The 14,588-nt window shown below is 42.5% G+C and overlaps 1 protein-coding gene across 16 annotated transcripts in view; it reads right to left on the bottom strand.

Moving 5' to 3' along the window:
* The window catches only part of eya4 (EYA transcriptional coactivator and phosphatase 4), a 535,797-nt gene that overhangs the window by 167,154 nt on the left and 354,055 nt on the right, over positions 1-14,588 (bottom strand). For all 16 annotated transcript variants that reach the window (XM_070885523.1, XM_070885521.1, XM_070885537.1 and 13 more), the window contains one exon: positions 9,687-9,811. In XM_070885523.1, the coding sequence (XP_070741624.1) occupies positions 9,687-9,811 (125 nt within the window). The remainder of the gene's footprint in view (positions 1-9,686; positions 9,812-14,588) is intronic.

Here is a 14,588-nt window from a genome sequence, read left to right as displayed (position 1 = left end):
CTATAGAAAACTATCTTGAATACTCCCAATCTATAGAAAAATTGAAGACTCCCATTAAAACATCTCTGCTTTTTCTACAAGCTTCTCTAGTCTTTGAATTAATACATTATGCTACATCATTGCTGCTATCAGGATGCCTGTAGACAACTCCCATTACAGTTTTAAGTCCTCTTTTATTCCTCAATTCTAACCATAGAATCTTTAATAAGCAATGCAGAGAATGATAGCATTCCCATGAGAGGTACTTCAGTGTCTGAGGCTTTTTCGAGTGCTGAAAGAACTATTGCTAACTCTTATGTCTGGGTCAGGGCAGAAATCTTTATAGTCAGGAAATTCCAGAGAGACATCGCTGTCTCTCATGTACATGGCTTTCTGAATAAATACTATGGGGAGCAATTCCACAGCACCCCGATTGGGGGCGGTAACCGACTCACGACGGGACTTCCCTCGCCCAGCCCTGACTCCGCTCGAGCCAGCCTCCCGGGGCGCTGGCCAATGTCCTCCGCGAGACGGAAAGGGGTCAGCATGGGCCGCTATGGGCCTGGGCCGCTACTGGCAGGGTGTGGCGCTACCGTGGCAGCGCCTCTGCTAACTCCCATGCTATTTCGTGGGAGCAGGAACCCCCGGCCCCCCTCCCCCGCGGCAAAAACTGTTTTTCACCCCATTAGTGCCCCCCGGAGGCGCTAACGGGCATCGCAAAACAGGGCAATTTCGACCCTATAAAAGGACAAAATGAACTGTTTATGAGTAACAGTAGAGACCTCTAGGAAACGACTGACTTCCAGATGCTGCCCTCAATTTGATCACACTGTACTGCATATAGCCAACATATAGGCCCTGAATTCGAGGCCCCTAGGGGCGTGTATGAGGGCAAAGTGCATGCGCCTAAACCTAGAACTTGCAATCTGTCAAGAATCCTCTTGATATCGCCGCATCTGTAAGTAAAAGGCCTCCGCGGGCAGAGAGTTGGGCTATTTGCCCAATTCCGGCCCAGCAAATGCCCGTGAAATTCTTACGACAGGCGTAAGGTCTGCTTTTATCAGTGTAAGACTTTTAAAGGACAGAAAAAGACACTTTTTTCAATAATTTAAACATTTAAAATCCTGTTAAATGAGGTGTTTATTTTTAGACCCTTTAAAATATGTAAATTTATTTTTCACAAAATTACATTTTTGTTTTAAATAATTAATTAATTGTTATTTCCATCAATTTTAAATGTATGATTTAAAAAAATATATTTTAAGTGTTTGTGTGTTTTTTGGGGTATTCCCATTCATACTTATGGTGATTCCATACATATAAGAATTCGCCACAAGTATGAATGGGAATACCCCTACTTTGATTGGTTGGGCCGGCCCACATAATACCAGGGACGCGTGCGAAGCGCCTACGTCCCTAGAATATGTGGGTCTATGCAGGCCTTCTCGTAGAGGCTCAGGACCACAAGTCTCCGAACCTCCCAGACCACCAGGCAAATTCATAGATATTTTTCAGGTCGGAGGCATCCGCCTGCGGGAAGCCTCCAACCGCAATTTCTGGACCATAATTTTCACTACAATGTATACTGATGTGATATTGTTAACCAGATGGTGGTGAATCTGTTGCAGTTCTTGCTCATGATTACCATACACTGACCTGAGTTGGAAAGTGTGTGCATGTGTGTGAGTGTGTCTGCACACACACATGTGTGTGGATATTTAGCAAAGACAGGACTGGTCTTCACTAGCCCACTGTGTAGGTTTGCAGACATAGATAGCTACTTGGGAAAAGTAATGCATGGCATCTGGCTCCTGCAAAACTATACCCCACATTCAGGAAGGAGAAATAAGCAGAGAAAATTGGAAAATAAAAAGAAAAATATGATAAATGTTGATCAATAAATGATATATGAAACCAAGAGAAAGTATCTGTGAGTAAATTTTTTTCCAAGTTGTGTGCTAATACTAACATTTGACAAAATTCTTGCGGGAGGTTTTAGAGGACATTTCTCCACCAACACTGACGATGACTCTTGTTAACGTTTCAATAATGCTGTAGAACAAATTCAGAATTTTACTGCTTGTTGACTGTGAATGACTATTTCAACCCTTGGAAAAATGTTGACATGATCCAGGGAGATTGCAGCCGTAGAATTGGTCTGTAAGATTCAGGCTAGTCTACAATAGTAATAAAGGCACTCAGAGAGGCCATGAGGATGGCTGGCTGTGAAACATGAAAAACTCATACTGGAGTAGTTGAGAGCACTCTCTGAGTACCAGTTAGTACAAAATAATAGTTGGTTCCTGTTGTGAATATTTATACCTATTCAAAACTTGATTTTTATCCGTTGAATCCGGGCAGAATTCAAGCATAGATGACTGAAGTAAAGAGAGCATGTCCATCATCATAGGCGGTCCCTCGAAACGTGGATGACTTGCTTCCATGCGAAAAAAAGAATGAGTTCACAGGTGTTTCGAAAGAAGAACCTGAACTACATGCTCAAGAGTGGAAGATGCCTGTGCGTGGATTTTTTTAAAGTGTGGTGGCCGTTGCACCCCAGCCACCACACGGGCTTGACAGAGCTAGGTCTTAGTCCAGTGGCAAGGATTACCCAAGTCAACTGGAGACCTGCTCTGCTGCAAGGACCCAGTGCACACACATATCACAGTGTGGGCTGGTCCGTGCTGCCCCTGGGCCCAACCACACCACTACACGGGCTTGACGGAGCAAGGTCTTGGTCCAGTGGCAAGGGGATCCAAGACGACTGGAGACCAGGCTCTGCCGCATGTGCCAATACATACACACAAACTCAAACATACTCCTACTGTCCTCCTTCCTTTCTCTTTCCCACAGGACCTCTCTCTATGTGAAATTCATGGTACGCAATGTGAGCCTCATGACCTTACCCCATTACCAACATCTTTACTACTATCATAGCTGCCAAAGTCCGATTTGTTACCCTTTTGAATATGGTCACCATATTGGCATGTTTACACTCTACTGGCACTTCCCCAGTGACCAATGACTCCTTCATAATAAGTGACAAGGCCTCACAAATCTCTCTCCTCATCTACTTTTGCACTTTGGGGTGAATACCATCTACCCCTGGAGACTTATTGCTTTTGAGCCATTTTAGCCTGCCTAGGATTTCCATCTAATTTATATCGAGGTCATTGATTTTGCCTGGGATAACTCTGTTTGGGAGGACATTCAAAATGTTTACTATCCTACATGCTGCTTCTTGGCAACGTCAATCAAAGGCATGGGGTCAGGTTTCACATGTACAATAATGACACTTTGCTCTACCACCTCCCTGAATCCCACCACTACTTGTGTTGTCAGACTGCTTGTCTCATATCCAGCATGGATGAGTCACAGTTTTCTCCAGTTCAACACTGGGAAGACTGAAGCCATCTTCTTTGCCCCCTGTCACAAACTCCCACCACCAATTCCATCCCCTTCCTTGGACAGTGTCTCATGCTGAAAAAAACTGTTTGTAATCTTTGCATCACGTTCAAACCTGAGCACAGCTTCCAACACCATATAGCCTCCACCTCAAAGGCCACCTACTTCCACATCCGTAATAGTGCCTGCCTCCACTCCAGCCTCAACCAATCTGTTACTTTACCCTCAGCCATGCCTTGCCACCTCCAGGCTCAACGATTCCAGTGCTCTCCTGCCCGGCCTCACATCTTCATCCTCTGTGAATTTCAGCTCATCCAAAGCTTTACTGCCTTCTATCTCACATCAAGTCCCACTCATCTATCACTCCTGTCTTTGCTGAGCTTCATTGGTTCCCGATCCTCCAATGCCTCTAATTTAAAATTCTCATATTGTTTAAATCATCATCATCATCACAGGCAGTCCCTCGGAGTCGAGGCTGACTTGCTTCCATTCTAGAAATGAGTTCTCAGGTGACTGAAGAGTCCAATGCGGGACCAACAGTCTATGTCACAGGTGGGGCAAACGGTGGTTGAAGGAACAGGTGGGTGGGGTGCCTGGGTTGCCACACGCTCCTTCCGCTGTCATCGCTTGGCTTCAGCTTGTTCTCGGCGAAGAGACTCGAGGTGTTTAGCGCCTTTCCGGATGCTTTTCCTTCACTTTGGGTGGTCTTGGGCCAGGGATTCACAACCTTGTCTCTCCCTATCTCTGAAACCTCTTCTAGCCCCACACCTTTCCACCCTCCAAGGCCTCTGTTCCTCTAACTCTGGCCTTTTGTGCATCCCCTTCCCTTTATCCCACCATTGGCAGTCATAACTTCAGTATTCTCGGCCCCAGACTCTGGAATTCACTCCCATAAGAAACATAGAAACATAGAAAATAGGTGCAGGAGTAGGCCATTCAGCCCTTCTAGCCTACACCGCCATTCAATGAGTTCATGGCTGAACATAGAAACATAGAAAATAGGTGCAGGAGTAGGCCATTCGGCCCTTCTAGCCTGCACCGCCATTCAATGAGTTCATGGCTGAACATTCAACTTCAGTACCCCATTCCTGCTTTCTCGCCATACCCCTTGATCCCCCTAGTAGTAAGGACCTCATCTAACTCCTTTTTGAATATATTTAGTGAATTGGCCTCAACAACTTTCTGTGGTAGAGAATTCCACAGGTTCACCACTCTCTGGGTGAAGAAGTTCCTCCGCATCTCGGTCCTAAATGGCTTACCCCTTATCCTTAGATCATGACCTCTGGTTCTGGACTTCCCCAACATTGGGAACATTCTCCCTGCATCTAACCTGTCTAACCCCGTCAGAATTTTAAATGTTTCTATGAGGTCCCCTCTCATTCTTCTGAACTCCAGTGAATACAAGCCCAGTTGATCCAGTCTTTCTTGATAGGTCAGTCCCGCCATCCTGGGAATCAGTCTGGTGAACCTTCGCTGCACTCCCTCAATAGCAAGAATGTCCTTCCTCAGGTTAGGAGACCAAAACTGTACACAATACTCCAGGTGTGGCCTCACCAATGCCCTGTACAACTGTAGCAACACCTCCCTGCCCCTGTACTCAAATCCCCTTGCTATGAAGGCCAACATGCCATTTGCTTTCTTAACCGCCTGCTGCACCTGCATGCCAACCTTCAATGACTGATGTACCATGACACCCAGGTCTCTTTGCACCTCCCCTTTTCCTAATTTGTCACCATTCAGATAATAGTCTGTCTCTCTGTTTTTACCACCAAAGTGGATAACCTCACATTTATCCACATTATACTTCATCTGCCATGCATTTGCCCACTCACCTAACCTATCCAAGTCGCTCTGCAGCCTCACAGCATCCCCCTCGCAGCTCACACTGCCACCCAACTTAGTGTCATCCGCAAATTTGGAGATACTACATTTAATCCCCTCATCTAAATCATTAACATGCAACTTCAGTACCCACTTCTGGCTTTCTCGCCATACCCCTTGATCCCCCTAGTAGTAAGGACTTCATCTAACTCCCTTTTGAATATATTTAGTGAATTGACCTCAACTACTTTCTGTGGTAGAGAATTCCACAGGTTCACCACTCTCTGGGTGAAGAAGTTTCTCCTTATCTCGGTCCTAAATGGCTTACCCCTTATCCTTAGACTGTGTCCCCTGGTTCTGGACTTCCCCAACATTGGGAACATTCTTCCTGCATCTAACCGGTCTAAACCCATCAGAATTTTAAACGTTTCTATGAGGTCCCCTCTCATTCTTCTGAACTCCAGTGAATACAAGCCCAGTTGATCCAGTCTTTCTTGATAGGTCAGTCCCGCCATCCCGGGAATCAGTCTGGTGAATCTTCGCTGCACTCCCTCAATAGCAAGAATGTCCTTCCTCAAGTTAGGAGACCAAAACTGTACACAATACTCCAGGTGTGGCCTCACCAAGGCCCTGTACAACTGTAGCAACACCTCCCTGCCCCTGTACTCAAATCCCCTCGCTATGAAGGCCAACATGCCATTTGCTTTCTTAACCGCCTGCTGTACCTGCATGCCTACCTTCAATGACTGATGTACCATGACACCCAGGTCTTGTTGCACCTCCCCTTTTCCTAATCTGTCACCATTCAGATAATAGTCTGTCTCTCTGTTTTTACCACCAAAGTGGATAACCTCACATTTATCCACATTATACTTCATCTGCCATGCATTTGCCCACTCACCTAACCTATCCAAGTCACTCTGCAGCCTCATAGCATCCTCCTTGCAGCTCACACTGCCACCCAACTTAGTGTCATCCGCAAATTTGGAGATACTACATTTAATCCCCTCGTCTAAATCATTAATGTACAATGTAAACAGCTGGGGCCCCAGCACAGAACCTTGCGGTACCCCACTAGTCACTGCCTGCCATTCTGAAAAGTACCCATTTACTCCTACTCTTTGCTTCCTGTCTGACAACCAGTTCTCAATCCACGTCAACACACTACCCCCAATCCCATGTGCTTTAATTTTGCACATTAATCTCTTGTGTGGGACCTTGTCGAAAGCCTTCTGAAAGTCCAAATATACCACATCAACTGGTTCTCCCTTGTCCACTTTACTGGAAACATTCGCAAAAAATTCCAGAAGATTTGTCAAGCATGATTTCCCTTTCACAAATCCATGCTGACTTGGACCTATCATGTTACCTTTTTCCAAATGCGCTGCTATGACATCCTTAATAATTGATTCCATCATTTTACCCACTACTGAGGTCAGGCTGACCGGTCTATAATTCCCTGTTTTCTCTCTCCCTCCTTTTTTAAAAAGTGGGGTTACATTGGCTACCCTCCACTCGATAGGAACTGATCCAGAGTCAATGGAATGTTGGAAAATGACTGTCAATGCATCCGCTATTTCCAAGGCCACCTCCTTAAGTACTCTGGGATGCAGTCCATCAGGCCCTGGGGATTTATCGGCCTTCAATCCCATCAATTTCCCCAACACAATTTCCCGACATAAAGATTTCCCTCAGTTCCTCCTCCTTACTAGACCCTCTGACCCCTTTTATATCCGGAAGGTTGTTTGTGTCCTCCTTAGTGAATACCGAACCAAAGTACTTGTTCAATTGGCCTGCCATTTCTTTGTTCCCCGTTATGACTTCCCCTGATTCTGACTGCAGGGGACCTACGTTTGTCTTTACTAACCTTTTTCTCTTTACATATCTATAGAAACTTTTGCAATCCGCCTTAATGTTCCCTGCAAGCTTCTTCTCGTACTCCATTTTTCCTGCCCTAATCAAACCCTTTGTCCTCCTCTGCTGAGTTCTAAATTTCTCTAAATTTCTCTGGCTCTCTACCTCCCTCGCCTCCTTTAATATTCTCCTTAAAACCCACTTGTTTGACCAAGCTTTGGCTCAGTGTCCATTTTTGTCTGATTATGCCACTGTGAAATGCCCTGAGATGTTTTTCTACATTAAAGGTGCTATATAATTGCAAGTCGTTGTTAATGTTGTGCCAATCCTCTGTTTTAAGTCTGTTTGTAACTTTTATGGTTCTCATCTCTCTGACTGTCCTCTTCTATTGAAATACCGAAAGAATTTCTTATTGTTGTACTTTGTGTCTGCAGCTACGCTTTTTTCTTGGTCTCTCTTTACCTCTTTAACTTGTTCCTGCATGTTCTGATATTTATCCCAGTGAATCCCATCTCCCTTCTCCTTAGATGGGCTATTTGTTCTTCTCATTTCACATTTGATTGTTTATTAATCCTTTTAGGGTGTAAGCTCATTTAGTCTGAGCTTTCTGGTTTTCATAAAGTATTTGTCCTGCATGCTCAATATTATGCCGTTAGAGGTTCTACTTCTCCTTTACTGATGTATTGTTGAACAGCCTCCCCAGTTAATTTGCTTAAGTTGTCCCCCTCATTTTTTTGAAAAGAGTCCTTTTAATGTTGTACACTAGATCCTTCATCTTAGGTATTTCTGAATCTCAGTTCTTGTTCAATTTAATCATTCTGTGATCATTGTTTCCCAGGGCTGCCATAAATTTGTATGGTTCATTTATGAATACCATGTTGAGATGAGCACTACCTTTTGTAGTGTACTGGGGCATGAAGCATTCGTCCAGTACATTTACGTCGGACTCCAGACAACGTGGATATTCTCAATTTTTATTATGTTGATTGAAATCATCCATTTTCATAACTTTTCTGTTTTCACACACCTTTCTTATCTCTTTGTAGAGCAAACTATCTTTCTTGGAGGTCTATAGATTACTCTTAGTATCAGCTGGTTTTTTTTTTAAGTTAGAGATGTTTAACCAGAGCACTTTGTTGTATACCCATAGGCTTTTGTTGTATATTTTTCCACATTCCATTGGAGTACTGTATTTTATCTCACAGATATATAGCAACTCTATCTCCTTGTCTGTCAACTCTATCTTTTCTAAATCAATTACAAAACTGAAATGAAGGCAATGAAGCAGCAGTGCACAATCTTCACAGCTGAAGGAGAGGTACGAAGGCAGTAAAGGAACAGTCCAGAATCCTCGCAGCTAAAGGAAAATCATGGAGAGATTTTCTGTATGAATTCTGGAGCAGTTTGGTTCACTTGTGACTAGTTCAATCCAGAAAAACCACATCAAGCCAACCTAACATTAAACAGTCTATTTCACCCATTCCCAATTAAAAACTAATTGTTCCTGTTCTCTTGTCCAAGGAAACAAAATATCTACTAGAAGTTAATGAGGATAATTATGGGGCAAAAGATTCTAGAATCATAGAATGATAAAATGGTTACAGCATGGAAGAAGGTCATTCGGCCTGTCGAACCCATGCCGACTCTCAGCTCGTCCCACTCCCCACTCCCCTCTATTACAAAATAATTTCAAAATATAGTAACATTGTCCTTCAACTATGGAGACCTGGAGTTCACTTGACCTAACTAAAATTGAGTAAAGTTCCAACTCTAAAGTGAAATGCGTTTGATTGGTCTTTGTCAAGACCTTATTCATCAAAAGGCCCTAGATTAACAGTCTCACCCAGAAGACCAAATGAACACGTAACTGGAAATACAACAAAGTTGCTCTGTTATGTAAGGGCGTTAGGGGCCTGCACTGCATCCACTTGGCCAAACTTGGAAATTCGACTACTTTACTTATTTTTAATTTACATCAGTGATGTAATTTAATTCATACCAAGTCTTCAGTACCATTATCTTTCACTTTGGTGAAATAAACACTAATTTTAACACTGAGTAGTAGAAAAAAAAAGGTCAAATCAAAATATAGAACACCATTATTATTACTTACCTCTACTTTGTGTGATGTATAGCAGGGGAACATTTCCAAGTTTGCCACATGACATGCTTTACATTACAGCTGCAATATTTCAAATAGAAGTACTTGTACTGCTACTACCAGCAGAAATATACATTGTAGCAACATATATCAAAAAATAAATGGTCTTAAGTCAGAAGTGATATAAAATGTTAACACACTATAGATATTTTTTATAGTTATGATTACTTATATGATTGCATTCATTTATGGGCATGTACCATTTTAATTAGAGACTGCTGTGAGATCTGTGCCCACCCACATGATTAAAATGCCTAAATCAAAAAGCTGATGTTTTCTGCATTTTAGACTAAGCCATACACGAAGAACACACATCTCTGCATAAAGGAAGTGCATGAAAATTCACTCCCTACTTTATCATTAATGCCATGAGAAAAAGAGAAATAGCAAAGAATTTTCAAAAGCAGCTATAAAGAATGTAAACAAAAGCAGGAAATGTGGAAGAGAAACATTTTCCACAACTCACCCGCTGTTCCATTTGATATAATTGAAGTGTTACTCAGGTTGGCCTTGTCCAGTTTTGAGCCAGCAGAAGTATCACTACTGCTCACTCGATTGTGCGGACTTGCTAGGTCCTGCATTTCCATAGACCTGCCAGGACATGAACATTTCTTACATCACAGTTATGAGTAAAATATTCAACTTACAACAATATAATTTTGAGTAGCTCTCAACACTTCAAGAAACACATGTTGATCATTATTGCGTAGCAATTAAAGACTGTGAAATGATAATTTTAGGGGTAATTGTAAGGTCTTTGTGTAACTTGGTATATTTCTTTCAAATTATTTCCCACAATAACCTTTACTGATGTGTTTATACGTCTTAGGACCTTGCTCAGCCACCACTTTGTTGGCCAAAATACATTTTGTGCTCCTTTTATCGTATCACATTTCGTCCATGCAATAGCTGTAACAAAATTCTCTATTGCAGTGGTTTCAAGCAAAAGCATTGATTTCTACTCAAAATTACGTCACACTGATGGGCGCAATGCCCTTGAAAAAGGGCAATTTGCCCATTTGCAGTCAAAGTACAGTTTTTTTATACCATGAAATACCTGCTTCTCTAACTAATGTTCTTTAGAAATCAGCAGCATTCCCAAAAACCTAAAAATGCTAGAGGACTTTTTTGTTTTTTTATACAAGCTAAAAAGAATCATAGTTCTATGGTGCACACATTTTTTTTTAACTTTACGAAAAAATAAATACTATCCAACAGAAGCACATCTGACAGCATTAAAGCACACTTTAACAGTATTAAAATCTTTCCAGAAGTTTACCTTTTTGATCTTTCAGGAGTCAAGAGTAAAGGCACACACATGTACAGAACTACAGAACTCGATGCACATTCCAGTCTTGTTTCACTATCTGGGCAGGGATAATAGGTCAGGAATTGCATATTCACTGTATTTTTGCATATTTTCTTTGCCTCTCTATGTGACATAAAATGAAGCCTCCTGATTGGAGGGAGTGGGGGGAGTGGGGCGGGGGTGCGGGAGAGCTGATACAGGAATCCATTGTAAAAAGATACCATCAGGTTGTAATTTTTTAGTATCTTGGAAAGGGCACAACTCAAATTACTCTTGCAAGGTCATCTTCTATGCAAATGATACAGTAATATGTTGAGAATTCAATTTTTTTTAAATGAATGTTCACAAATTGCATTTTTATTTTTGCCCCCATCTAACCCAATCACAATGATCTGCAGGCAAATAAAGACACGGTTAGGGCAGGTTTATGAGTCTGCGCTGTCAGCAGAGAGCCTCAGCCGCCAGCAGCACACATTAGAAATTCAGGTCCATGCAGTTAGAAAGTGGTCGGTAGTCTGCACCAATTCGTGCTCCCAGTGGGGAGGCTCCCGATTGGCAGTGGACTCGCTGAATACACTACTGTAAAGTACTGCTTTTTTTAAGTTGCTGAGGGCTGGATTCTGGTGGGTTTGCTGTGTGGTGGAACTTGTGCCGACCCCCCACCCCACACATGACTCTGCTAATAACCGACTTAAGTTTCCTCAGAAGAGCCTCATTAATTACGTAGGGTGGGATGGCAGTAGTAAAACTGATGGTCTTTGGTTTACCTCTGTTTGGAGAGAGGGAAATTGAGTAGTGCTGCAACATGTAAAATGCTGCAACTGATTAAAGGACCGAACTCCCTTCAATGAGTGGAACAGCTGAAAAGAACAACCATGACTGAGGAAATAGTTACATCAGACACAGGGGATGTCAGCCTCAGAAAGGACTCCCAGGTTTTCTGATTCATCTATTGATGTGGTACTGGCAGAATTAAGGGCCAGATGGGACAGTTTCCTGGAGACTGAGAACAGAAAGCCCCATATGAGGATGGTGCAAACATTATGGAGGGTGATTGCTGAGGCAGTCAGTACAGCCTCCACTACTCCAAGTACTGCTACACAGTGCAGCAAAAGGCTCAATGATCTCACAAGATTGACCAAGGTAAGTGAACTGTTATCCATGCACAGCCTAACATATATATATATATACACAAGATGTATCATTCCATCTTAGTGTCATTAACTGGGTAAAAGGAAATCTGCACTTTTCAAAGGAACTGCTGTAATCAATTTGTTGACTCTATATCACGGTCTAAACTCACATTGCCTACCAGAAGGGGCTAATAAGGAATTATTACTTATTACTAGACGGAGAGAAATTTAAAGGTGGTTAGAACCTGAAAACATTATTATTGGATGGATGCAGACACCTGGGTTAAAAGAGGTGTGAGTGGCAATCAGATTTCTCCAACACTGTGTTCTCTCTTTACAAAGGGTAAGATAGTGCATAACCAGTGCCAAAGAATCACGACTAAAGGAGGAGCACCAATCCAGAAAACTTTGAGTGTTCAAACTAGGAGGAAACTATTCAGATTAACAGGAGAGGCGACAGGAGATGGGAAAAGAGAAAACGAGGTGCCAAGATCAGGCTGGTTATGGCAGGGTAAGATCGAGCAGTTTGTTTCAGCTGCATTTAGTCATAATAATGACCATGCTCTCAGCCATTAATATTTTTAAAACCATGTTTATACACCTAAACTGTGTTTTAAAATACTAGGGGGTGTCTTAAAGGAAGGGGCCAGCTGCACAGAGGAACAGCTGGGCTCACCATGTTTCTACAGCTTTTGACCCATCCACCAATTCTATTGCAGCATCTTACCTGCTCCAGGAACAGTTCAGATACACCACCTGAGAGGAAGTGGTTAGTGAGTCAAGAAACATTTTCTTTGGGTGGTCTGAGCACGAGCGAATAGGAGGACCTTGGGGTGGAATAAGAGAAGGATCTTCCACAAGGAATGGAGAAACAGCCACCCTCAGCTGAGGAACTGAGTGAAACAGGTCTTCAGGCTCAGTCTTCAAAAGAAGAATGATTCAGGAGCATAGATTTCACATGTAGGAAGTGTGATAGTTTCCATGCATACGGTTGAGATGATGGAGAAGTGGGACACATGCATCATATTGTAGGCATTTTCTCATGACATGCAGAACACCCTGAAGAGAGTGGCAGTCTAGGATATCCCTGCAAGAAAGTTCCAGGAAGAGACTATAGGGACATTGGTGTTCCAGAGTGGCAGTTACCACTATTTCAAAAGGTGCTCTGAGGGTCAGTCTGAACACAGCACATCACAGAGCTTCTAAAATGTAATTGGGCCGATTCGGTCTGTAATGAATGGGCTACAAGGCGTGTAACATATGTTGCTATTTCTCATGAGAGTGAAATGTGTCGTTTACTTTCAGGTCTATCCAATGCCAGCATCTAAAAAAGCTTCAAACCTGAGCCTGGAACCTCTTGACAATGCGAGAGAATAGCAACTAAAAATGGATCCCTCAGGGACAGCAGCTTCAATCAGGCAAATATAATTTCATTCTTCAAAGGATCCAGATTAATCTTCCCAGCCACCCACCCCTCAACTTACAGCCACAGAAAAGTTGTCAGAAAAGTTGAAGCGCATGAAATAAAAGGGACAGTGGCAGCATGGATACGAAATTGGCTAAGTGACAGGAAACACAGAGTAGTGGTGAATGGTTGTTTTTCGGACTGGAGCAAGGTATACAGTAATGTTCCCCAGAGGTCGGTATTAGCACCACTGCTTTTCTTGATATATATCAATGTCTTGGACTTGGGAGTACAAGGCACAATTTCAAAATTTGCAGATGACACAAAACTTGGAAGTATAGTGAACAGTGAGGAGGATAGTGATAGATGTCAAGACGACATAGACAGGCTAGTGAAATGGGCGGACAACATGGCAGATGAAATTTAATGCAGAAAAGTGCAAAGTGATACATTTTGGTAGGAAGAATGAGGAGAGGCAATATAAACAAAGGGTACAATCTTAAAGCGGGTGCATGAACAGATAGACCTGAGGGTATATGTGTACAAATCACTGAAGGTGGCAGGGCAGGTTGAGAAAGCGATTTAAAAAAATCATACAGGTTACTGGGCTTCATAAATAGAGGCATAGAGTACAAAAGCAAGGAAGTTATGATGAACCTTTATAAATCACTGGTTTGGTTGTGTCCAATTCTGGGCACTGCACTTTAGGATGGATGTGAAGGTCTTAGAGAGGGTGCAGTAAAGATTTACGACAATGATTCCAGGGATGAGGGACTTCAGTTACGTGGATAGACTAGGGAAGCAGAGGACGTTGAGAAGGGATTTGATAGAGTTATTTAAAATCATGTGGGTATAGACAGAGTAGATAGAGAGAAACTGTTTCCATTGGTGGAAGAGTCAAGAACCAGAGGACACAGATTCAAGACGTTTGGCAAAAGAACCAAAGGTGACGTGAAAAAATACTTTTTTACGCAGCGTGTGGTTAGGACCTAAAATGCACTGCCTGAGAGGGTGATGGAGGCAGACTCAATCGTGGCTTTCAAAAGGGAATTGGATAAGTACTTGGAGGAAAAAAATTTGCAGGGCGATGAGGAAAGGGCGGGGGAGTGGGATTAGCTACTCTTGCAGAGAGCTGGCACGGGCTCGACGGGTCAAATGGCCTGTTGTAACCATTCTATGATTCTATGCTTACTTAGGGAGCACATTATAGAAGTAGGAGATTGGGGCTAGAGCAATGAAGTTAACAAATAATTGCAATTTTTGGGTGTGAAATTACTGGAAGATTTTGGTGAATTTGTTGTTGAAAGTAAAAATTGTCTGATCACAGATTTCAAAGTTCATTTTTGTGGATGTTTACAATTTAATGGACTTGGCTGATGATATGAAAGTGTGATTTCTATATTGTGGAGGCAAGGTAATGAATTATTTGGGATTGCAGGTCTTTATGAGCCAATTGGGGTAGGGGAAGCTACAAGCTTGGGGAAGGAATGTCATTTGCTTTCACAATGTTTATTTACTCAA

Source organism: Pristiophorus japonicus, chromosome 7 (assembly GCF_044704955.1).
Source record: "Pristiophorus japonicus isolate sPriJap1 chromosome 7, sPriJap1.hap1, whole genome shotgun sequence".
Lineage (NCBI taxonomy): Eukaryota > Metazoa > Chordata > Chondrichthyes > Pristiophoridae > Pristiophorus > Pristiophorus japonicus.
The sequence above is the reverse complement of the archived record's forward strand: the minus strand, read 5'-3'. Positions and strand labels throughout refer to the sequence as shown.